Here is a 23,024-nt window from a genome sequence, read left to right as displayed (position 1 = left end):
TTCTGCTATTTCCAGCAAAACTGCATTTCTTAACCTCAATTACAAATTGTTTTGGCACATTGAACATCCAGTCAATGCTATTGTTATCAAAGATACAATCAAAGTACACTAAGAGCATTTAGTCCACGTCTTATATAAAAGAATTATTCTCCCAAGGTGTATAAGCCGTCTATTATTCTCTGTCAAAGCTGTCGTTTACTTATCAATACATTGCAGTTCAGTTAGACAGGTTGATACTGTAGGTTTTAGGTATAAACACAGACCTATTGTGTGGTTTAATTATCCTGGAGACTCCTGTGTTTGTGTGCGAAAGAACACTGATGAGGTCATTACGAAAAAACTTTGAAGTGGAAATTTACAGTGGGGAAAAAGACCTCTGGAACCAGCGGTTCCTCCCACATCTCAACTCTTCTCTGAGTTCCTAGGGGGAGAACAGACGGTCAAAGGCTTTTGTTGTGAGTGTTTTCCCAGTAATTTTGTTTCTTTAGACCACACAGTCCCCATGGATATACCCATCCCCAATGAAACTCGAACTGTGTGTTCACTGCGATCCCTGCTCAGCAGTGAATGAGACCACGTAAACACGGCAATTGCACGGCATTAGTAAAGAGACGAAGCGAAAGTGAAGTTACCTGAATGTTCAGAATTTACCTGGCTCATTGTCTCGTTACAACAAATCAAAGTTATCGTGGGGACTATGATCAGCAGCAGCGCAATCATCACCATCAACATGTGAAATCTGATACTTAACTTTAAAGCAAAATGTGCTGCATATATTAAGTTCTTACGTCAGGCATAAATGAACTCAGAGCAGTGAAGGATGCAGGCAAGAAGCAGACATGTCATTACATCTTCCATCTCTAAATCTGTCAGAGGCTAGTTCCAGCTCTTAGTTCAGCTTAATCCCTTAACCAGCTGTTAATCTTTTACACAAAGATCACGAAGGATGTATCACATGTGATTTCGCCGCTCACACTCATTTCCATGTCGGAGCTTTTATGAAAGGAAGGTACTGGAAGAAGCTGAGCAGAGAAATGGAACATGAAGGTGCTGAGGCTGTTAAAAATAATGTGTTGGGGTTGTGGTCTCACTTCATGGAATTCTTTCCATTTCTTTATTAGCATTTTCATTTTACTGTGTATGGCATAGGAATTCTTTCCATTTTAGAGAGTTTACCAAAGGAGACAGATGTCTTTGATTTTGAAGTCTGAACATGTTGTGTCACCTTCATCCGTTCGAGGTGCGCCAGGTGACGGTGCAAAACACCTTACCAGACCTGAGACGGTGTTTTCGGAGCAGAGGAAAAGAAAATCTTACTTGGTGCAGCTTGTAAGCGTTAAGTCCAAGGAAAAGGACATGACAATGCATTGCCGTAGAGAAAATGACATCAGCAGTAACTGTTCAAATGCACATTTTCCATGTTCACACTATAATGTGACACACATTTCTGATTACTCTGAGTGTTATTGCAGTAATGTATATATCTGTGGAAGCAAGTGAGGGGAAATAATCTTAGGTTTTGACTTTTTTGGCACATAAAAAATCAAAACCCAGACCCCGATGTTTCAGGGGGTGCAACACAAATGTCTTTTAGTGTTTGGTTTTGTGTGGACTGGTTTTCTGTGGTTTTAAGACCACACTCGAGGACGAGCGCACACAGGAGAAGGCAGTCGGTGAGACCTTCTGGGGGTCGATGTAGTTGTTTTCCAGCCTCAGTGCCACCAGAGTGGAGTCTCCACTGTGGTTCGGGTCACAGATACCTTCATCAGAGATACTCCTGAAATACAAAGTATTAGGAGGGAGTTAGATCGCTAACTAGCAAAGGTTCTCATTATCAGTTAATTAGACAGTGGTTTTTGAAGGCTGCCCAGAAGAGTCTAGAGCCCAAGGTGATTGTTTTTTTCCAGCCATCAGTCCAAACCTCAAAAATGCCACATTTGCTATCACATAAGGCAAAGGAAATCTTACCAGAGGGGATTGACAGAGGATATCTTTGTTTTGTTTTTCTGTTTCAAAATGAATCAGTTGCAGATTTTCTGTCAGTTGTCAAATTAATCGACCCATCATTTCGGCCCTATCTGCAGCTGGCACTAATGAATTTGATCAAAGCTTTCATTTTATTCTACTGATATTTTCTCTCTTCTCTTTGTTGATGTGCTTAACTGAGTTTGCTCATACTTTCCAGGATGCAAATTTCACCAGTCAAAACACTTATTGCTGATTGTGAAGTCACTCAAGGAACTGTTCCGGGCCCTGTTCCACTTGATTCATACTCGCTCCCTCTGGAACACATTATCATCCATCATAGTGTCAAAGACCACTGTTATGCAGATGATAAACAATTGTATACCATAATTTTGTCCCGTGGACGCAGTTCTTACTGTCTTTCTCACTAATTGGATGTGTAACAAATATATTATATATTCCAATAAATGAGCAACAAACAGACATTGTACAATGGCTGTAAAAGTCATGAAAGTAGAGAGAGAAGCAACCGTCAACAATCTGGCTGTTTGTCCTCAGATTACAACAGCTGGTGTAGTTGAAATCTTCCTTTTTTTTCTTCCTAACCCTCACCTCTAAGAAGAGAATCAAAAAGTATCTGAAAAATGAATTTAATGAACCATCTTTTTAATCTATCATTTAATGTACCATTTTTAAAGGGATAGTTCACCCTAGAATGATATTTCGCTCATTATCTACTCACCCTCATGTTGACTAAGGGCTGGAAGAATTTTCAGAGTCCACCGTCCCTTCTCTGAGTTACAGGGGGTCTTGGCGTAGCAGTGCATTTCAATGCAACGGTTGCAAAGGGACACCAGAGCTCTTCGTAAAAAAACACACACAAAAAAACATCCAAATACCTCCATGATGCTCGTATGTAATGTCCGTCTTGTGCTGAAGCCCCAAATTGCGTAATTGTCCCGAAAAAAATTAAATAAGTCTATATTTTAAGCTTGTTTGTAGCGGAAGCTTCTCGAAGCTCCTCTTCCTGGTCCGTCCAAATCTCGCGTGATTCGCAGTAACCGCACTGACGCCGGCGCAAATCACGCGAGATTTGGACGGACCAGGAAGAGGAGCTTCGAGAAGCTTCCGCTACAAACAAGCTTAAAATATAGACTTATTTAATTTTTTTCGGGACAATTACGCAATTTGGGGCTTCAGCACAAGACGGACATTACATACGAGCATCATGGAGGTATTTGGATGTTTTTTTGTGTGTGTTTTTTTACGAAGAGCTCTGGTGTCCCTTTGCAACCGTTGCATTGAAATGCACTGCTACGCCAAGACCCCCTGTAACTCAGAGAAGGGACGGTGGACTCTGATAATTCTTCCAGCCCTTAGTCAACATGAGGGTGAGTAGATAATGAGCGAAATATCATTCTAGGGTGAACTATCCCTTTAACCACTTTCCAGCGTTTCAGGGTTTATATTTATCAATATTTACTGCTTTTGCTTGCAGAATAGACCTACCACATATGTTAAAACAATTTTTGCTTAGAGGGTGATAACTGTGGTTAACACCCGGCACCTGCCACAATAGCAGTGGAGTTGGAGGCTGAATAGCGGAGCTGGCTCCAACTGTGAATCAGTCCCCATAGACTCCCACTGTAAAATTACAATTTACAGTCGAAAAGTTATTTTCATAGTCAAAAGCAACCTGGACAACTGTGTACTCTGTATGGACCTGCGAGTGTGTAATGAGGTGATGCAGGATAACTCCCAGGTGGAGTCATGAACCAACTCTTGTTTTGTTTCTTGTCGTCAAGACGACTCTCCGTCCAGTGAACTTTCAGCTTTAATATTGTCTGGCGGGCTGTGATGAATGAGTCAGTCGTCTGGTCAGGCTGTCGTCTCTGAATTTTAATTGTTGCTGTTAAAAAATTGTATTGACTTAACTTTTTTTTCCTAGAGCTCTGTCTGTAGTCACCTTGTTTTATTGCATATTTGCCACTGAAATTGGTAGTTAAGTCAATTTGTGTGCGCTACGTCTGTAGTTCCATTTCATTATGTTGTGAATGAATCAAACATACTAGTAGCTTTTACTACTGTTTCTATTGCAGTATTGTGTTAAATGTTAATTCTGTTTGTCTGGGTCTCACAGTTGGTATTGAGTTCAGTTCCTGTGGCACCGACATGGATATGCAGGAATGCAGGTGTAACTGAGATTGTGGTAATTTTCATCAAGATGGAAAAACACCTGCAGAACCCTGGAACTTGTAGCGTGTCTTTGCCTGCATGTGTTAACATACTGAGAGCATTTGTATGTACTGAAACAAAGATTCCCCCTTCAAGACCTCATTAAAACCGCCCCTCAACTGTTTTAGATATAGTTCAACCATGAAATTCCATTGACTGCTCAACTTTAGCTGTTTCTTCCAAGCATTGTTGCATCTTACACTCCAGTGGAAAAATACAGTTTAGTCTAAACATAAGGGGAAACAAATCTGTCAATGGGGAGTGTGCAGTCAGTCCAACAAAGTGTCTTATTCAGATCTTTGGGCCTCTATCCATAATGTGAGAGGAGAACAGAGTTCAACAGACGATATCACATGTAGATTACCACCAAATTGTCACTAAACATCCAACAATGTTTCTATCCCTCAAACCACAGCAATAATTTGTCTGCATGACTGCATGTGATGGTTTTTTGCTGGCACGCTACACTAAGATTGTTATTAACTCCCATATAATCACTCACATCTGTTAAAACAGGTACAGGTAAGATGAGAAAAGATGTAAAACAGGATTAAGTGATTCAGTTTTAAAACGTTCAAGGAGACTTTTAAGAAAAACTGTGAAAATAATACCTCCTAATCAAAGGGGTGTTAAGGTATTATGTCATATAATACAATATAATATGCATCATTTTATAATCTTAAAATAAACTTCAATTATGGTGAGAAATCCTGGGGAATTCTGGGAAGGGAGTGATATGTCCTCAGGACGTATTCATGTTGAAATCACAGGAAATTTCATTTAAGTCCAACAGATGAATGTTTATGGATGATGGCTTCATACCTGATCTTGTTATTGTTGAGTCTGAGAAAGTGTAAATTGGTCATCTCATTGATGCCAGACGGCACCGAGATCAGCTGGTTGTGATCCAGACACAGCTCCACCATGGAGTGGTACGAGCCGAAGAACGACTCGGGCTCTACTCCCTCTCCGTCCAGTTTGTTGTAGGAGAGGTAGAGGTACTCTATACCAGGGTCCATGTGGGCAAAGACGTAACCTGTGGAGATGGAGATTAAGGAAACTGTGAATTGGTCTTCTTGTTATAGGCAAATGAAGTAAAGGAACAATGATGGAGTTGAAATTGTAATTAATTTCCCCTCAGATGTATGTGATAATGAGATATGAAGGCAGAAAGAGAACCCAGTTCTGCTGAGGCGCTGTACAAACACCGCAGGGGGCCTGAAGATACTACATATTTAATCGTTCTTCTTTAGTAGCATTATAGTATTAGTATTGCAGCTTCAGGCTAATGCAAAACTGTGGTTACTTATGTGTGTATAGTAGTTTTCTGTCATTGTAGCTCAATCATGAAATGCAGACTCATGTTTGACAGCACTGCAAGCCATCCCTGAAAATACCCTAGTGTCATTTTCTGAACAATTTGGTTTGAGTTGGTCCTGAAAGCACGTGGAGAACAGTGTAAACAAAAGCAAAACCTGTGATATACAAAGTTTAACCAAGTTTCTACTGTGAAAAACTGTAAATACATCCGATCCAACCACTACTTGATGTACAGATGCAGTCATAACAGTAATAAAGCAGTGGTTTGTTTGATAAAAGGTTTGATATCTATGACATAAACACTCCATTCATTTCCATGTATAGTAGTAGTATGCCATTTCTTATTTTCTGGAGCCAAAAAGTGGTTGGTGAAACTCTCCAGGTATCGTGCACCTGCCAATCTACCAACAGTTCTCCAAAGCTCTCCAATCTGCTAGTTCATCAACACTGTTTCCACCTACCAGGTATCCTCTCTATGTTGTTTCCCACCAGCACCAAGTGGACCAGAGATCTGGGCAGGTAGGACGGGACCAGGTAAAGGTCATTATGGGAAAGGTCAATGGACTCCAGATTTCTACAGAGGGGGGCAGGGAGATGATGAGAGGATTTGTGAGTAAATGGGGATGAGAGGGAACACAGTTGATTCTTGTGGATGACAGCTTATTGTAAAAGAACTGATACCTTCCACTGTGGTTAATCTAGTGTCAAAGTAAAACGTTTTTTACACCCATGCACTCCCACTAATTTAACAGATTCACTGTTCTGAGGTTACTGTAATGAAATGAGAAACAGACTATTTGCGTTTGTGACCGCTGAAATTTACTCAAGCAAAATCCTGTGAGCCTCAAGCATCATGGGTGATAGCGATATGTCTCTCTTTGTCGGACCTGTGGTTGATCCAGGCCAAAGGTGCAATCCTGGTCTCATCCAGCCTGTTGTGTCTCAGAGAAACCACATTCAGATTTCTGGTGTGATTGAAAACCGACTCTGAGATTTCCTCGATCAGATTGTTTTCCAAGTAGAGCTCCTGCGGACAGAAAAAAGAAACCAAATGTTTCTCATCATGCAGGTCAGAAAGTGTTTTTATAGGTGGAAATTCATGTACAACTGGACTTTGACTTCAGACTTACAGTAGGATTGTTTAATATGTATATGTATTTTTATGAAACCAATATAAAGGCAACAGTAGGTGTGTTATTAAACAGCTATTCTTACTGAGTGCTTCTTATTCAGAGATCTTGGCAGTCAAGTCTGTGGTTTGTTGGCACTGCTTCAGGTCATAATCCACACCAAACTGAATTCTTCTACATTGTTAATTGGTTTCTGTCTACAGTCTGTGAGAAAATCTGAAATTTAATGAATACCAGACACATTGTGATAAGCTATGTGTATAGTTTGGCTTTATAAAGGTAAAGTGTTTGATAATTCCTAGGATCCCAGAGCTAATTAGCACAGATCTGACGTTGACAGATAGAGCACTATCTTTAAAACTAAGGACAGGAGCAGGCAAAGTCAACACTGAAATTGGTTTTAAGGTGGATTTAGCAGCATTTTACTGGTGTTCTCCTGTGTTTGTGGGTAAGCAGAGGCCATAATTACAAGCTGGGTGTCCTGGTTTTCCTACAGGTAGGAGCAGCGTTTGCTTAGTGGAGTAGTCTTAAACCTCAGAGCCAGAAAATAGTGTTGCCTCAGCAAATCTACCTGTGAACGTTGCCAGATCCTCAAAAGGGCTCTGATAATGTGACTGACTGTTTAATGAGATTTAATTTGAATCAGTATATTGCTTTTGGTTTTATTGTTTATTGTTATTTGTCCTCCTGGAACTGTTAAGTCTGTGAATATGTTGTTTTTTTTTTTTTGAGAAGTTATATAAAAGATCCCATATTCTAGGGCTGTCCCAATTATCATATTTTGATAATTGAATATTATTTTTTTGGGTCAGCCCTACCATATTCGTCCACCGACCACATGAATATTTTCTCCCAGTTCCATTTTTCTGGTGGGACCATCACAACAAATCAGCAGTGTGTGGTAGGTCCTAGCCATAGACTGGTCCTAGCTCTGTAACTCGGGGAAGAGCGTGGTGATTTGGACTTTTATAAAAGAAAACTCTGGCTATAGTTATGTAAACAGATATCACTTCATACCAGCAGCGAAGGCGGGAGGCCCTGTGGTATGGTGCGGAAGTGGTTTCTGCCCAGTCTGAGGTAGGAGAGCTGGGTGAGGGGAGCGAAGGCCAGAGGATCCACATTCCCCTCACTCAGCAGATTTCCTTCCAGCTCCAGAATCACCAGACTGTTTAGACCTTGAAGAGAAGAAAGACATGAACATAAATGTCACCTTACCTCAACTGGAAGTTTGTCTTTACATCGTGTAGCGAAGAAAGCATCCGTTAGACTACAAAGGTCCAACAGTTATTTGGCAAAACAAAAAAATGGTAATTTCATTGACTTCTCTATAACATAAATGTCTAACATTACAATGAAATATGATCAAACTTTAATGCGCTGTAGCTCAGGCCAATGCAAAAAACACTTTTTGCACTACGCATGTGTAGCAGACAACAAGGTACATTTTCAAATCATACCGTGTTACATTATTAATGATCAACCATTAAGAAGTGCAGATTTTAATTTTAATCAGATATTGACTGTTTCTGACAACTTCAGCTCACTGTAGCCAATCATTTCTCAGTGAACAGACTGGATGATGTCACTGCACTTGACCAAACATGTTTCCTGGAGAAAGACTCAGTGATAGAGTTTATAAAAGATCTGCGTAGTTAGTTGTATCATGTCATTTTTAGACGAGTAGTCGCAGAGTGTAAACTTGACTAATGGCTGGCAGAACGACATCAAAGCCGATGTGAGTGTAGAGGTGCATTGTGGGATGCTGCATTCGGTACCCTGAAAGCTGTTTTCGTCGATCCCTCTAAGTTTGTTCTCACTGATCTTCAGCTCCTGCAGGGTGGGCGGGAGTTCAGAGGGCACGGTGTCGAGGAGGTTCCCGTCCAAGTACAGACGTCTCAGCATCTTCAGACCCTGACACACACACACACACACACACACACACACAGTGCAGGTGATACTGATGGCGATGGCGAGCAGGACTGACTGTCTTGGTTTAGGTTGTCAGTTGTCACTTACTTTAAAGACTTTAGCATCAATGCCGGCGGAGGTGAGCCTGTTTTTCTTCAGGTTGATCCACTCCAGGTTGGGGATGCCATTGAAGGCTCCTGCTGGGATGCTGCTGATGTTGTTGCCTGCACGCCAGAACAATTTCACTTTAATTCAGGAAACTTTGTTTGTCCCTATAGTGGTAATGGATTTAGTAGATGTAGTTGCTCTGTGTTTCCATATGCATTGTGTGTTTTCTCAAATTGGTGATGGTGCGTCATAATTGGACGGAGTTTGATTTATTGACATCATTTGTTCACAAGAATTGTGTTCTGGTTTAATGAGACCTGCAATGCTGTAACTCTAATGAATCTCTCGCTGAATAATTTGTCTGTCCTCACTTTTCCTGTCCTCACAACAATGTACTGCAAGCATCAGGTAGCAGCTTCTCTTTTTTACCTGGAGAGAAGTTAACCATCACTCTTGTAATTCAAACCAACATCAGTCGGTTTTGTCAGCTTTGAATAATTACCATTAATGCGGCGTGGTGAAACCTGGCTTCTGTCTGCTTAACAATCTCTCTGCTTTGTCTAAACTCAGCCAAAGATAATATGTGAGGTAAGAGGAGCACCACTCTGTAACGTTACTCTATAATCATAAGTGGGCTGTGTGTTTTTGCTGTCCAACAGGCCGACAGTGCGGTGAGCGCTCTCTGCTGAAACGTTTAGCGTCGTGGCCTCGCATCGGTCTGTAGAGTCAGAATCTCAGAATCACTTCAACTTTCAGTCATTTCAGATCTACTGTATAATTAGAGAGTTAAGCCTATGAAGTGTCACATTCAATACTGAACTGAGGTTCAGTACATACAAGGGGGTCGTGTTCAAGTCGCAGTGTTTCAGCTCCTCGTCTTGTCGTGGCGTTCACTTACCCTCCAGACTGAGAGATTTGAGCTCACGGATGGACAGAGGAGGGAAGTGGATGAGTTTGGCGTTCTCACATGTCAGAGTAACATCTGACATGTCGCACCCTGGTGGGAGGCCTCCTCTGTTCACTACCATCACCTCCTTCTCCTCCTCTTCCTCCTCAAACTCCACTGTCTCCACCTCCTCTAGCTCGTCCTCCGTCGCAGCAGGAGGTCTCGGTATTGGAGCAGGGAGGAGGTCTGGTTCCTCGGGTTCCTCAGGTTCTTTTGGGGGCATCTCAAACACGTCTCCTCTCAGCCACACCTCCTCCTCCTCCTGCCCCTCCTCCTCCACCAGAGCTAGTAGTTCCTCCCTAAGTATCTCCTCCTGCCTCCTCCTTTCCTCTTCCAGCTTCCTTTCCCTCTCCCTTGCTTCTCTCTCCGCTGCTTCCTTCTGCCTCCTGTCTTCCTCTTCCTGTCTCCTCCTCTCCTCCTCCAGCCTCCTCTCCTCCTTCTGCCTCCACTCCTCCTCCTCCTTCTCCACCTGCACCCTCAGGGCCTCCTCCTCCTGTCTTCTCCTCTCCTCCACTATCCTCCTCTGTTTCTCTGCCTGCTCCTTCCTCTGTTTCCGCCTCTTCTTCCTCGCCTCGTCCTTCTTCCTCAGACGCTCCTCCTCCTCACGGTGCTCCTCTTCCTCCCGCCAGAGGATCCGCTGGATCTCCTCCTGGGTCAGCGGGGTCTCAGGATCACTGGGGTCACTGGGAACTGGGGAGTCACCAGAGAGGTCAAGGCTGAGGTCAGGGTCTAGGGTGGGTTTAGTGTTGTGCGGCAGGAGTTGGTTGGCAGGAAAGAAAAAGGTGACGGTGGAGAAAGAAGGAGGGAAGAAAGGGTGTGGAAATAGAGAGACAGAAAGGAGAGGAAGCAAGGAGGAGAGGAGGAAAAAGTAGAAAAAATAAAGAAAACTAGCAAAGAATGATAAAAGGATAGTTGGTGAGGAAAGAAACACAGGAGACAGGAGATGGACAGACAGACAGATGGACTGGGTTAGAGCTACAGACAGACAGGTGAAGCTCCAGAGCATAAACTATGTCTTCTGCACACTACAGCATAGTTTAGGTTGATGCTACATACAGTGATAAGTCATAGAAAAATGACTTGAAGAGGTTTTCTCCTGTTTCACCTCCACACATGCTCATAGTGAGTTACTGTCAGTTCACCCACGTTGAACTGACAGGTTGTCCGTCATCAGTTGAGGATGCGTGTTCAGCAAAGAGGTAGAAAACTCATCGCTGTGGAGTCAGATCACTCTCAAAATTGCTGAAAGCACACAGATGGATTCACAAATGTCTCTTGGGATTTATATGTAAATGACTCTGTCCACAAAAAATATTTTCCATTCTATACAAATATAAAAAGATATACTATATTGGCAGAAAGGAGGAGTGGAGTCTCATAAAACCCCACTCACACATGCACTGAAGTTTACAAACCACAAGCAGTTCCTAATTGCAGATCTAGCAGTTTGTGTATAAATGTTACAACTTGTCACAACTGATAGAAAAAACAAAATATTTGTTGATTTCCATTATACTGTATATATTTAGATAAAGCACTTCTTGTGTGTGGATTCTTCTTACATTTACTGGTATATAGATACACACATATTTTGGTGCATTAAGAAAAATACTTTTTTAAGAGTGTTGTTTACATATAAATCCTAAAATACATTGATGAATGCTTGTGTGCAGTTATTAGTTTTAAGACTACTCTTTCTTCACGTCTTACCACACTGTCGTAATGACCTGCATGTACAGTATTTAGAAAGACAAATCAGTATATAAGAATAAAGCATTGTAGATGTAAGTTTGTACATGTTCTCTGCCTCCAGCATGTGCAGGCACCTGGCAGTAATTGCACCTGGCAGCTTGTCTACACATCTCTGTGTTTATTGTAGAGTCACTTATACATCCAGTTTTCATTTTGATGAGATTAAACTGACAGTAAAGTGAAATGTTGAAAACAACATGTCATATATCCCAACATACTGTACATTACACATTAAAACTTTCACAACATGTGTGTTGACTGACCCAAAATGTGCTAAACACATTTTTTTTGAATGCCATGATGGGAACAGAAAGCAACATCCGAGCCTCAGAGATGGAAACGCTTTAGTTTTAATTCCTTCCAAGAAACCAGTGATAAGTAAAAGAGATTACATAATGAAGAGTTTCATTCCAAATATGATTAGATTAAATTAAATCTGACTCCTAACACATGGTTACTGTTGAGGATGAAAAAATCTGTTGTCCCGTCGGCCTTAAAATCTTTAACTTCTATCACCTGTGAGTCACAAGGACGCACGATATGTTGGTGTTTTGTGTCTGCATGTATGTGATAATCAGTTCCACAGTGCATTCATCATGTTAAACTGAAGGCTGTTAGTCAATGTCATGATTTAAATATACAGTACATAAATTATGATGTGCACAACTTTGCTTTTCCTCTAAAAGTTAGGTGTACGTGCTTTAGATAATGTGTTGAATGAATGAAACTCTTCTAACAACATTTCCCATCTCTGCTCCCACTGGATGTTGCACCATGGCGTCGCCACATGTTGTGTGTTCTACCTGGCTCCATGCAGACCGGGCAGCACTCCCCAGTGGGGATGAAGGGGAAGTGGCACTGCACTCTGGGGCAGGTGATCTCGTCGCAAACCACCCGCCCGCTGGTGCACAGACAAGTCACACAGGGCTTTGGAGACCAGACGGCCTGGTCGAACATGGTCAGACCCTGGTACACACACTGGCCCTGCTTACCTGAAACAATACACACACATTGAAGCGGGTTATTATCGTTCAGAGACTTTTCTTCGCAAATTCCAAAATTGTGACGCTTTTCTCTCCAGTAAAAGTAGAAATTTTCTTTGAGTGCTGATTTTGAATGAGTTTGTTTCATTTGTACATGTAAAAGTCCTTCAAGCTCAGTTGTACATAGTTGTGTCTTTATGAGGAAAGAGGCATTGGATGCAGTTTTCATATTCAGTGATGGTCTGCCACTGCCACTGTTTACAGTCCTGTTTACTGCACACATGTAGCTGACTGTGGACAGCTGACTAACCAGGATCTTTCCATAATTACTAGAAAATGACCACAATTATCCACAACTGCTTACAACTGGTCGTCTGCCAAACAAAGAGATAATTATTTTAGGCTGTCCTTTGTGCTGTGCTATGTTGAAGGGAGAAAGAGGTGAAAAGAGCAGCAAGACATGCAACAAAGTTCGCTGACTGAAACCAAATGAGGAGACTGTGCGGTTCGGTTGCATGAAATGTTTTAACCATTCAGTCACAACGACGCCCCCTGGCTGCCATTTTTGTAAGTCTGAGGTTGAATTCGGCTGATTATTGGACTATGTTGCCGTTTCTATTCATAATTCAGCATGACATGGTGTTTATGTTTTGCAGTCTGGAGGAGTATTTGGCCTAACCATTAAAAAGACAGCTACACCTCCACCCTGACAACAACATATTTTTTGGCAGCTCCGAAATGTTCAACGAAGCAGGATTAATTAAACGACTGCATGTTTTTGCTCCATGTCGACTCACAGAAACCCGTACAGAAGACTGTTCCCTGTGTCCTTGTTTCCGCCTACATGGCTTTTTTTTTTTTTTTTTTTACTCTAGTTTTCCAACCAAGGAAACAGCTGTCGATGAGCACAACATCCCTCCTCTTTGAGTCACTGAACAAATTGGATACATTTATGGCAGAACAAAGAAAATTGAAACCAGCGACCTGTGGGTCCTCCACTTAAGACCACCACGCCGACCATTATGGTCCTCGTCAGCAGCAGCCGGCCCTGCTGCACTAATTGCTGTGTAGGTCTAGTCAAATCTAAAGCTTGTACTTTACCATCAGAACCAGACAAAGCAGTGATTTGTAGCGTTTCCACTCCTCCCTCTGCATTAACTTCATCTCTCAACACGAGACCTGGGACAGAATTAGTCTGTAACTGGCAGTGAGTCAGTTAGAAAGACTGTAAACCACTATAATACAACAGGAAGAGGCTCTTTGTGTCTATTTTAAGTCTGTCCTGTCTGTCATTTATCCTTTCTAATGGTATGCTCTTTGCCAGGTCTATAGGAACACAGGTAGTTAAGAGGCTCAGGTTATTTCTCTTAAATACTGTCTCTCTATTATCTTCGTCCTCTTTACTGCGAGCAGTGAGACTGTCACCCTGTCATCTCTACTGGAGCACACATACTTTAGAGCTTTTCTTTTCTCTTTAAAATATTGTCTTGTAGCCAGAGCTCTTGCTTTTTGTCCAGTAAATTGCAGGGTTTCGTTCAAATAATGTGGTACCATCGTCCCAAGGTGTCGGCTGCATTATTTAATTTCATGCGTGTTTACCAGCTGTGAAGCTATTTGACTCGTTGACTGACAAATTGTTTTCATATTGAATTGATAGTTTTTCAAGCAACCTTTCTTAGTGTCCAGCTCCTCTAATGTAAGGATTAGCCACAATTCTCTATTTCATATCATTGTAAACTCAACGTTTTTACGTTTTGGACTATTACTTAAAACAAGAAATTTAAAGATGTCACACTGGGCTTTAAAACAATGGAACATCCTAGGATTGAGTTTGAGATTTTATTTTATTTATTTATTTTGGTTTCATCTGCACAACTTATTTTAACCCAAGAGTAAATGATAATTTAGGAAGATGCAGTCCAGTATTATGAAAATCATATTTTGTCATTGTGCGTCGTCAACATACTAAAGGAGATACCTTCAGTTTTTTGAACTTGTGTCATTGTCATGACCCTCTTCAAAATATATAGATAATCCGAGAGAATGGAAAAGCTGATTAATTAGCTGTTGCGTGTTTTACGGCGTGTGCAACAGGTCGATAAGGCTACTACACATGTACCTTTTTAGTTAGACAAAATGATTCTCTTATTACTTGGCAGAAGTCCCGCACATTACATAATGAAACTTTAATGAACGATCTCTTCGGGAAAAAAAAAGACCTAACTCCATCTGCAGATGAAAACTGAGATAAGGTTGAAAACTCTGGAGAAAAGCTTGTGGGTTCGAGAACGGGATACGATTATTTTTGCTAAGCTAGTGTTGTTATAAGAATCAAGAATGAACTTTCCACACAGGAGTGTCCTGTAACTTTCGCAGTTGATTGGTTTCCATGGTGACTGGACAGGCATTTTGACTCACAAAACAAATCAGATAAAATGTTTATTTCTAGCGTCAGACCTTTCGGTAAAAGTGTCTCAGTCCAACATCTGTAACCGTCTGTGTAAACTGGACTCTGGCCTGTTTAGTTGTTGTTGCGTTACAGTCGGTTTGTGTCTCGCTGCTCCGAACACAAAGCAGATTTATCTCACATTTCAAACAACAGAGAAACAGAAACAAATAGTTGAAGTGAAAAAAAAAGTCCTTACATCTCCCTGCATCAGACTGCCACCACTAATTACATAATACTGGATCCATTGTTGTAAACCCGACTTTGAGGTTCTTGTTTGAGTCTCTGTCTTCAGCTCTGTGTGGGGGGTTTTGTGGATTTGTGCTCTGATGAGTTTTTCTTTCCCTCGGATGATTTTCCCTTCTGTTCATGTTGGAATGTGATGATTTGTCACTAAATTATTGAGGTGTAATAAACGAGCAGTTTCATTATGAGAGAAGGACAAATCCTCTGGCTGCACTCGCGCACACCCAGTCTGATTAAACTGCCTTACTCAGTTTTTATTTTACTGTACTAAGGTTTAATGGACTATAAAAGTCACATACATGGTGCCATTTAGTTTATTTGTTCATTAAAACTGTTACTGTGACAGTGGCTTTAGATCTACATCAAAGGTGTGTTTATTGTCCAAATGAAAGCGAAGCAGAGCTGAAGATGAAATCAATCAACTTTGATGGATGAACAAAGTAAATATGACTGTTAGTTGGACAAAACAAGTTTTTTTAAGATGAGAAAACAATGGAAACTATCGTAGATGCGTCCTATTTTATTATTATTGGGAAAAATGATTTATAATAAGAATAAAAGGTTGTTGCATCGTACAATTACCCATAATACTTTTCTCTGTATATATCTGTAGAAATGTTATAGCGCCATGTATCTTTGTGGGGGAGTACTGTAATTCCCTCATAAACCATCAAGTCAGATTCTGATTATGAGTAAAGGTTTCCTGCCACACAGCTCCTGCTCTTCCAGTAACACAACCACAAAACACAGTTGAACATGATGGGAGCCGTTACCGTCATAACGGCAGCTGTATTAACGGGAAATGGAAACTCTGACCGTGTCCATGACGACAGATTTAGGAGATGTATAAACCATCAGATAGTTTAAACAGAATTGATGAAGCACCTTTTTATAATTATTGTGTTTAAGAAACAGTGAGTGGACTGGGTCTACCAGAGGGACTGAGAGTAGATTCTTTACAACTTGTGTCAAATCCAACGTGACTGAGTGACGTCTTAGAAGTCACTGGTCTCACTGGGCAGATGCAGGTAAAAGCAGAGTTACTGGTCCTACTAACCCAATTAAGGATGTGTTACTGGTCTCGCTGACCTGGGCTAAAGCAAAGTTACTGGTCTAGTGGGCGTAGTTACTGGTCTTATTAATCTGGGTAAGGGACGTGTTGTACTGACTTCACTGACCCGGGGTGACACAGAGTTACTGAGGTGCTGGTTTGACTTGGATGATGAACTGGTCTCACTGACCTGGGATGACGTTGTAGCTAGAGTGCTGCTCATGGCGTTTCTTGTAGGACTCCAGGAACAAAGTGTTTCCTTGGTTTTCCCGGGGCTCGACTGGGACACTGGGACCAGGGACCAGTCTGATCTTCAGAGGTCTAGAGCGCCCCGCTCTGGTTCGCCCAAGACCTGCAACACACCGTCATATCATTACTCACCAATATCTCTTATCTAGAAACCAGTAGAGACAATACAGACAGCAGTATCTAGGTCAACTTGATTTTAGGCACAGTCTGCGATCAGATTTCAGATGCAGTATGTTTTTGTCCCAGAGTTGGCCGAAGCTCGTCTGTTCTTGGTTCTGAGCCAAAATAAATAAATTCTAACTAACCCTTTTTCAGCCAAATGAGGAGAAAGAGAGAGAAACAATTCCTCATTAATCTAAGTTTAATGTGTTCTCGTTTCTGTGCAGAGTTAGAAAATAATGATACATTTTGAGCACAAACCGTCTAACTTATAATAAAAAAAGAATTCACTTAATCAAATCAGAACAAACATCCCACTGTGGGACATATGTAATAGTCACATCTGGTGTTTTTCTGGTATTGTTAGAGGTTTCTGCATCAGAAAAACAAGACTATAAATTGAATTGGCAACAGAGAAACATAAGATGTTAGGACAGAGCCAAACGTGGAAACACAACCACGAGTTTAATACCCAGAAGATGCATGTGCAGTCACTGTGCCCATCAGATCAATACAGAGTTACCTGCTGCTAAAACTAGTCTCTCAAGGGTACATTTTTCTCAACTTTTGTCGGAGGGAGGCCTGAAGTCACATTGTGCCTCCATTTTTTGTGCCGAACACCCTGAACCTGACAACAGTCTGCTGATCGGGCTGTACAACGTCTAACAAGAGGATTTTCCAGACATCAGAGTAGGTTTGGGAGTGGAAGTCTTACCCTGTCCGTCTCTCTTCCTCTTCACCTGGCGGCTCCCACCATCCTGGGCATGAGGCCTGTTGCTTGCCTCAGTGTGTGGGACGGTCAGGGCCACCACCAGCAGCCACAGACTGGCCACCACCAGCCACCACCTCATCCCTGAAGAACAGCACCAACAACCAGACTCAGCTTTCCAGAGACCGTAGATGTCAAATGTTCATTTAAAAAAAAATTAACAAAAGCAGTTCTACAATTTACAAGAAGAAATTATCTTGATTTCCAAAACCCAGACTTTACAGTCATGGACCTTTGTTCCATGTCACTCCCCAGCTGTCTGCCCCTAATTCATGTAACTAAACCCAAATAACTTAACACACACAGATCCATCTTTTCTCTCCATCTCCAGATAAATAGACAGAAGAAATAAGTTTATTTTACCTGCAGCAGCTGCTCCAACAAAGAGAGCTGTCGGTGCTGCTGCTGGTCCTCATATAGCCCTCTGCTGGGGTCCTAATGGCCAGTTCCCCCTGCGTGTGTGTGCGTGTGTGTAATGACTAGTCTATAGACAGCAGTCCTGTCATTATTAAGCAGGGATCTAACACACACCTTCACACACCTGATAGTTTGTCTTCTGTCTGATTCCCCATCTGAATGGTGCAGATTCAATAACAGTAATAAATGCACTGTCGCTGTGCCCCACTGCATGATGGGAGTCGTTGGTGGTGTTAAATCATGGGATCCTCCAGTTTGATGGGACAGTGCCAGATAGAGAGATATTTAGGTTTTTGCTGGTCTGAAGCACTGTGACCATCACTACTGAGTTGTTTCTCATCCTGTCACTATTGTATTCCTAAAGATTCTTAGTGCAAAGAGTTGTATTATTGTTATTGTTGTATTGTATTGCTCCTCATGGTCAAATTCTAAGAAAATTCTTAGAATCATGATGTTTTCTTAGAATTTCCCCTAAAAGTGAAGAGTAGATCCTAGTAAAGATAAAAGCTATTCCTAAAGAATCATAGCTTTTAAGAAAGCTCCTAAGGTGAGATCTGTTAAGAGCAGGGAAGAGGACTTTTTTTTAAGCAGAGGACAAAATGGCGGATGGCCAAATTTACCTCTCAAAACACATTGATGCTCATTGACCAGTTGAGCCAGAAGCAAACACTGTTCCTCTGCCCAGTTGGGTTTCCTTGTTCTTTTCTCCTCCATTGCTGTTCACTGGTTTGTGGTAGATTTGAAAGCCAACCAACACTGCTTCTTATAGGCCGGTCAGCAATCACAGACACTGATGAAAGCTGAGCCATTTTACCCTCGTTAATACCAAATTGAGTTGAAATGTTGAAAGTGCAAAAATTACCAGCATGGCAATTAATATAAGCAAATCAATATAACTATCACTATTTGAATACTGTGCAAGTGGGCCTATGTTTTCACACATTTTGTAGGATAATTTTAAAGTATAGCTTACTATTCATTTAACAGATATTTTCTTTTATGCGAAATATTATTTACAATTACACAGTCTTCGTAAGATTAGATTCTATGGTTAAGTTTATCGATTTGAGGGTCCATCCTTTGGCCATTATCACCAAAAGTATATTTTTTATCTAGCTTTTAGGATCAACCAATCACAGCTTTTGAAATGATGACTCATACATAGCAACGGGGGTCAACCGCACCTCCTCACTAAGATAGGAGTTTCTGTCCATTCCTGGCCCAGAGTTCTCTGAGAGTGTTCTGGCTCCTAAGACTCCTTGCTAGGAATGTTTAGGTTAAGTTAGGAACTCTCTGAGAGGATTCTCAGAATCTTTAGGAATACGGGCCTCAGGCAACGAGCCTGTTAACCTTCTGCAGCTTTTAACAGTGAACATGAACTGACACCTCCAGACCCAGGAGTTTATATTTTGAAGTGCAATATCCAAATCTCATGGGCTGCAATTTTATTTTTGATAATGGTTAAAACACAACACAGATGTGCTATGTCAGTGCTATAGTGTCGTGTTGCTACTCAAGATGTAAAGGGGACATGTTTGTTTGGTGCAGGACCAAATAAACATCATGTCAAGTAAAACTGAGAAGGAAAAGTGACCCAAGAGTTCACACTGAAGTCGCAGTTTCATATCACAATATCTGCCCATTTAATCTTTATTTTTGCCTACATGCAGCACTGTTGTAGTCCAAACCAGAGTGAAAACTGGACTTTCTAACAAGGTTAGACGATGATTGTTTTGTTAATATGAATAAAACTACAGCTCCCATGAAGCACAGCGCACACATTAGACGTGGTAAGTGGGTCTCCCTTATCCATGAGATCCCTGATATCCACCCACACTCTTTTAATCATCATCACATTTTTCTTTTCTTTTTTTTCGGATCAGAGAGAAAACTTTATTCTGCAGCTCCACAGACTGGAGCTGTGAGACCCTCCCTCCTGGACCCAGCAACAACCAATAGGAAACCAGATTTCAGTTTTGATCAGGAGAGAGAGAAACAGAGAGAGAGAGATCCATGTGTGCTAAGACAGGAAAGAAAAGAGGTGGGAGGGATCAGAAATGGAAAATATTCAGCAGTTCAGTTTCTGGATGAGCAGGCTCAGACGGAGAGACGTCCAGCAGGAACAGCAGAGGATAAAAATAACCTGGAGTTCAGTTTAATGAAACGCAGACTCACTGTGTTTAAAGTTCAAGTTTTTCTCTGCTGCTCTGTTTGTTTCCTTTACTGCTTCACCTATTAAATAGACTTAAAGGCAATAGTTTGACTCTAACACAACTGTGTGCAGAACGATCAGCATTTCAGCTTTTAGCGGCTAAAGCCTTGAAATTTCACTAAAGTCATGACTGAAGTTTGACTCGGTGCATCTTCAGTCTGTGATCATGTTGGATGTTGGAGAATTGTTCTGCCACAACAAACCCAACAACAGTTGCAGGGAAAAGCAACAAATCCTCACACTAAAACCTACTTCTAAAGAATATTTGACATTTTTTACTTGACAAATGACTTACTCAAGTATTCAAAATAATTTTCATTTTATTTTCTGCTGAGTTGTTTGCTTGTTGTTTCTTATGTTTTAAAGTAGTGACTAATTGCGTCATTTCTCTGTCAGATGAACAGCATTCAGTTTTTCCTCTTATGAAACATTTAGATTTTTTAATCCTCTTAAACGTAAATGATTAATACAAAAACTTTGCTACAGATTTTGCCATAACTGACTAACTGTTCTTTCCATATCCTGAATCAGTTTAGCTCCACTGCAGCAGTTAAGAAGTTTATTTTCCAATCATCATGTTTCTTGTTTTTCATTTTTCCGTGCTCCGCTTCAGCGCGTATCGTTGCTTGGGTAAAACCTCTGCTCCACCTTTTGGTTTCCAGCTGTTGACTCCATCCTCTTTCTCTCAACAAACTCATCTGACTCGCTTCCTCGTCCATCAAGCATCGGTTGCAGTAGTAGTGAGATGGTGTTTACTGTCTTGGTTGTAATCGATGTGATGTGATGTGCCATCAGTTGAGCTTTTTTAGTGTCACGGTTTGTTGGAATTTGAGTTTATGTTGTTTGAGAAGAGGCCATGTCCTCATTAAGCAAATCATTTAAATGAAATCTAATCAACCAATCACCTCAGCCTTCGTTTTTACCGTGTCTGAAGTACGTGGAGAACAGTGAAAGTAAAAAGATGTAGAGATGATAGATAGCTCGCACGTTGTTTCTAGTTCTTGCAGGACTGATGAAGCCAAATCATATCTCCTGTCCATCTGCAACGACCGTTAACCAGCAGGAAACGTTTTCACCCCACTGTCCAGTTCTGCTACGCATTTTCTGACGTAAAGCACCAGGTCTTGGGTCAGTTGAGCTTCCTGTGTCAGTAGCCGGCAGTTTCAGGTCGAGTCTTATAGACGTCATGCAGTCGTGCTCTCACTTATCAGCATCTCATGGGATTCTTTGTAGGAAGTAAACAACTGAAGTTCTGCTCTGCTGAACATGCACATGAAGAAGAGCTCTTAAACTTGCTCATTATTCTCTGTATTAGGATATTTTGATGCCCCTCTTTTGTAAATATTCATTTTCTGTATTTATCTTGATCAAATCTAACAAATGCCTGAGACCTGAGAGTTAATGTTCTTCTGAAACAAAACAGAACATCATCAGTGAGCTGAGGGGAAATTTGAGGAGTGCCGCATCAAAACCAGGAAGTGAAGAGACGTGAACATGAGTCCTGAATGTTCAAAAATTACTTCTTTTTTTTAAAATCAATTCTGGCTCAAGTCAGGACTGTATCTCTTTGTCCTGGTTTAGTTTTGTTCTGTAAATCATGAGAACAGTTTTTTTTTCTTTTGGAGCTGTGAGGAAGATCATCACAAATCACAAAAAAAGGAAAAAAAAACTTGTGCAGAAACTGAAACAGCTGTTTACAAATCACGAAGGACAGACAGACAGACAGACAGAGAGACAGTGGGGAGGAGCTGAGGACAGACAAACAGACATTAACTCTACGTTACCAGCAGTTTGAAGGCGGCTGCAGGACTTGAGGCCAAACTCTTCCACCCTGTTTTCTCCTCCTCTGGTTCTGCAGGAGCTCCAGGAGAGGTGTGTGTGTGTGTTTTTTTGTGTGTGTGCGTGTGTCGCTGTGTGATGATACAATGAGTGTGTGTGCGTGAGAGAGAGAGGGAGAGAGAGAGAGGGTTTGTTTCTCAGTCTCTGTCAGAGCAGGAAGCAAGAGCGTAGAGCCGAGCTAATAGAGCTGTGAAGGATTTGTACTGCAGCCGAGACAGACAGAGAGAGAGAGAGAGAGAGAGAGAGAGAGAGAGAGAGAGAGAGAGAGAGAGAGAGCAATAAACAGAGAAGAGAGAGAGAGAGAGAAAGACGGAGAGACAGGTCTGACATGTGTCATCCTGTCTGTGGGAGGACACTGCAGACATGCTGCGGGATATCGAGGAAAGACAACAAATCAAGGGTCCACGTGCTGCTCAGTGGACGGGACAAAAAAACAAAACACACATGAATGAAGACGTGTCGGCCGCTGCAGCTCCGGCCCAGGGGGAGAGTTCACAGCAGCTCAGAGGTCAGAGGTCACAGGAGACCAGACATCCCACCTCGGTGTCGGTGAGAAAAAACTCCATGTGAAACTCCTCCCTGCTCCACGTGTTGCACTAAAACCTCAGAATGCAGAGCGAGACGTCTTAAAGGTGGAACAAGAAAGACTGAAATATTACATGTAGAGCAAAAATAATACACACAAACCGCAGCCTGCAAATGACTCTGTCCAATAAATCTAAGGTCAAAGTAAAGTGACTGCATCAAAGCAAAACCTTTTTATTTATAGATTTAAATTTGAGAAGCTACAGCAGATAATGTTTGAACAGTAACTGTAACAATTTACTTTAATCAACTAATCACGTCACCCCACACACACACACACACACACACACACACACACCACTGACGTGTCTCACAGCATCAACACACATTAACTGTCACTGAAAGCAGCAAGTTTAGAGCATTTGCTTGACACTTAAGTCCGAGACTGATCATTTTGATCCAGAGTGAAACATCTTAAAGGGATAGTAGTACATGTAGCCTACAACTCAGAATCTTGCCATAATCCCTATAGTCATAGCAGTAGGTTCATACCCTTAATTTGTCGGTGCAAGCTATTTTTAGAACGGCGGTGCAGAGCCGTGAGCCGCTCAGGAGGCTAATGGGATTTCTTGGTTTCCCTCATCAAACTCATCAAATACACAATCCAACAACACCAAAACGCTCTGGTGGACAAGTTGTGACCTGCACATTCACCACGCTATGAGATAATAACAGAGCGTTACCAGACAGAGTTGTTTTAGAGG

The 23,024-nt window shown here is 41.5% G+C and overlaps 2 protein-coding genes across 5 annotated transcripts in view; one reads left to right on the top strand and one right to left on the bottom strand.

The window, feature by feature from the left end:
* Positions 1–23,024, top strand: part of cenpp (centromere protein P) — a gene marked incomplete at its 3' end in the record, with an annotated part of 85,490 nt that overhangs the window by 58,538 nt on the left and 3,928 nt on the right. The gene's annotated exons all lie outside the window — the stretch shown is intronic.
* On the bottom strand, positions 1,091–21,889 carry ecm2 (extracellular matrix protein 2, female organ and adipocyte specific). 4 transcript variants are annotated; one of them, XM_083971345.1, is made up of 12 exons: positions 21,681–21,889; positions 17,214–17,351; positions 16,281–16,442; positions 12,168–12,356; positions 9,565–10,341; positions 8,667–8,782; positions 8,426–8,561; positions 7,668–7,825; positions 6,408–6,547; positions 5,982–6,094; positions 5,023–5,236; positions 1,091–1,777 (listed from the first exon to the last, which is right to left on the bottom strand). In XM_083971345.1, the coding sequence occupies exons 2-12, from the start codon at positions 17,347–17,349 to the stop codon at positions 1,591–1,593; spliced, it is 2,328 nt and encodes a 775-aa protein (XP_083827471.1). In that variant the 5' UTR covers positions 17,350–17,351; positions 21,681–21,889; the 3' UTR covers positions 1,091–1,590. The 4 variants fall into 4 exon arrangements, 3 of the variants coding, with proteins under 3 accessions (XP_083827471.1, XP_083827472.1, XP_083827473.1); XM_083971346.1 differs by having other exon boundaries at positions 9,565–10,302; XM_083971347.1 differs by lacking the exon at positions 12,168–12,356.

This window comes from Trachurus trachurus (assembly GCF_905171665.1).
Source record: "Trachurus trachurus genome assembly, chromosome: 5".
Lineage (NCBI taxonomy): Eukaryota > Metazoa > Chordata > Actinopteri > Carangiformes > Carangidae > Trachurus > Trachurus trachurus.
This window is presented reverse-complemented; position numbering and strand designations above follow the sequence as displayed.

Coding starts and splice junctions, on each gene's coding strand:
- ecm2 (XM_083971345.1), bottom strand. CDS start 17,349: ATGAGGTGGTGGCTGGTGGTGGCCAGTCTGTGGCTGCTGGTGGTGGCC. Junction 6,548..7,667: donor GCCTCCCGCCTTCGCTGCTG/GTATGAAGTGAT, acceptor TTCTGTCCGCAG/GAGCTCTACTTGGAAAACAA. Junction 5,237..5,981: donor CAACATAGAGAGGATACCTG/GTAGGTGGAAAC, acceptor CCATCTCCACAG/GTTACGTCTTTGCCCACATG.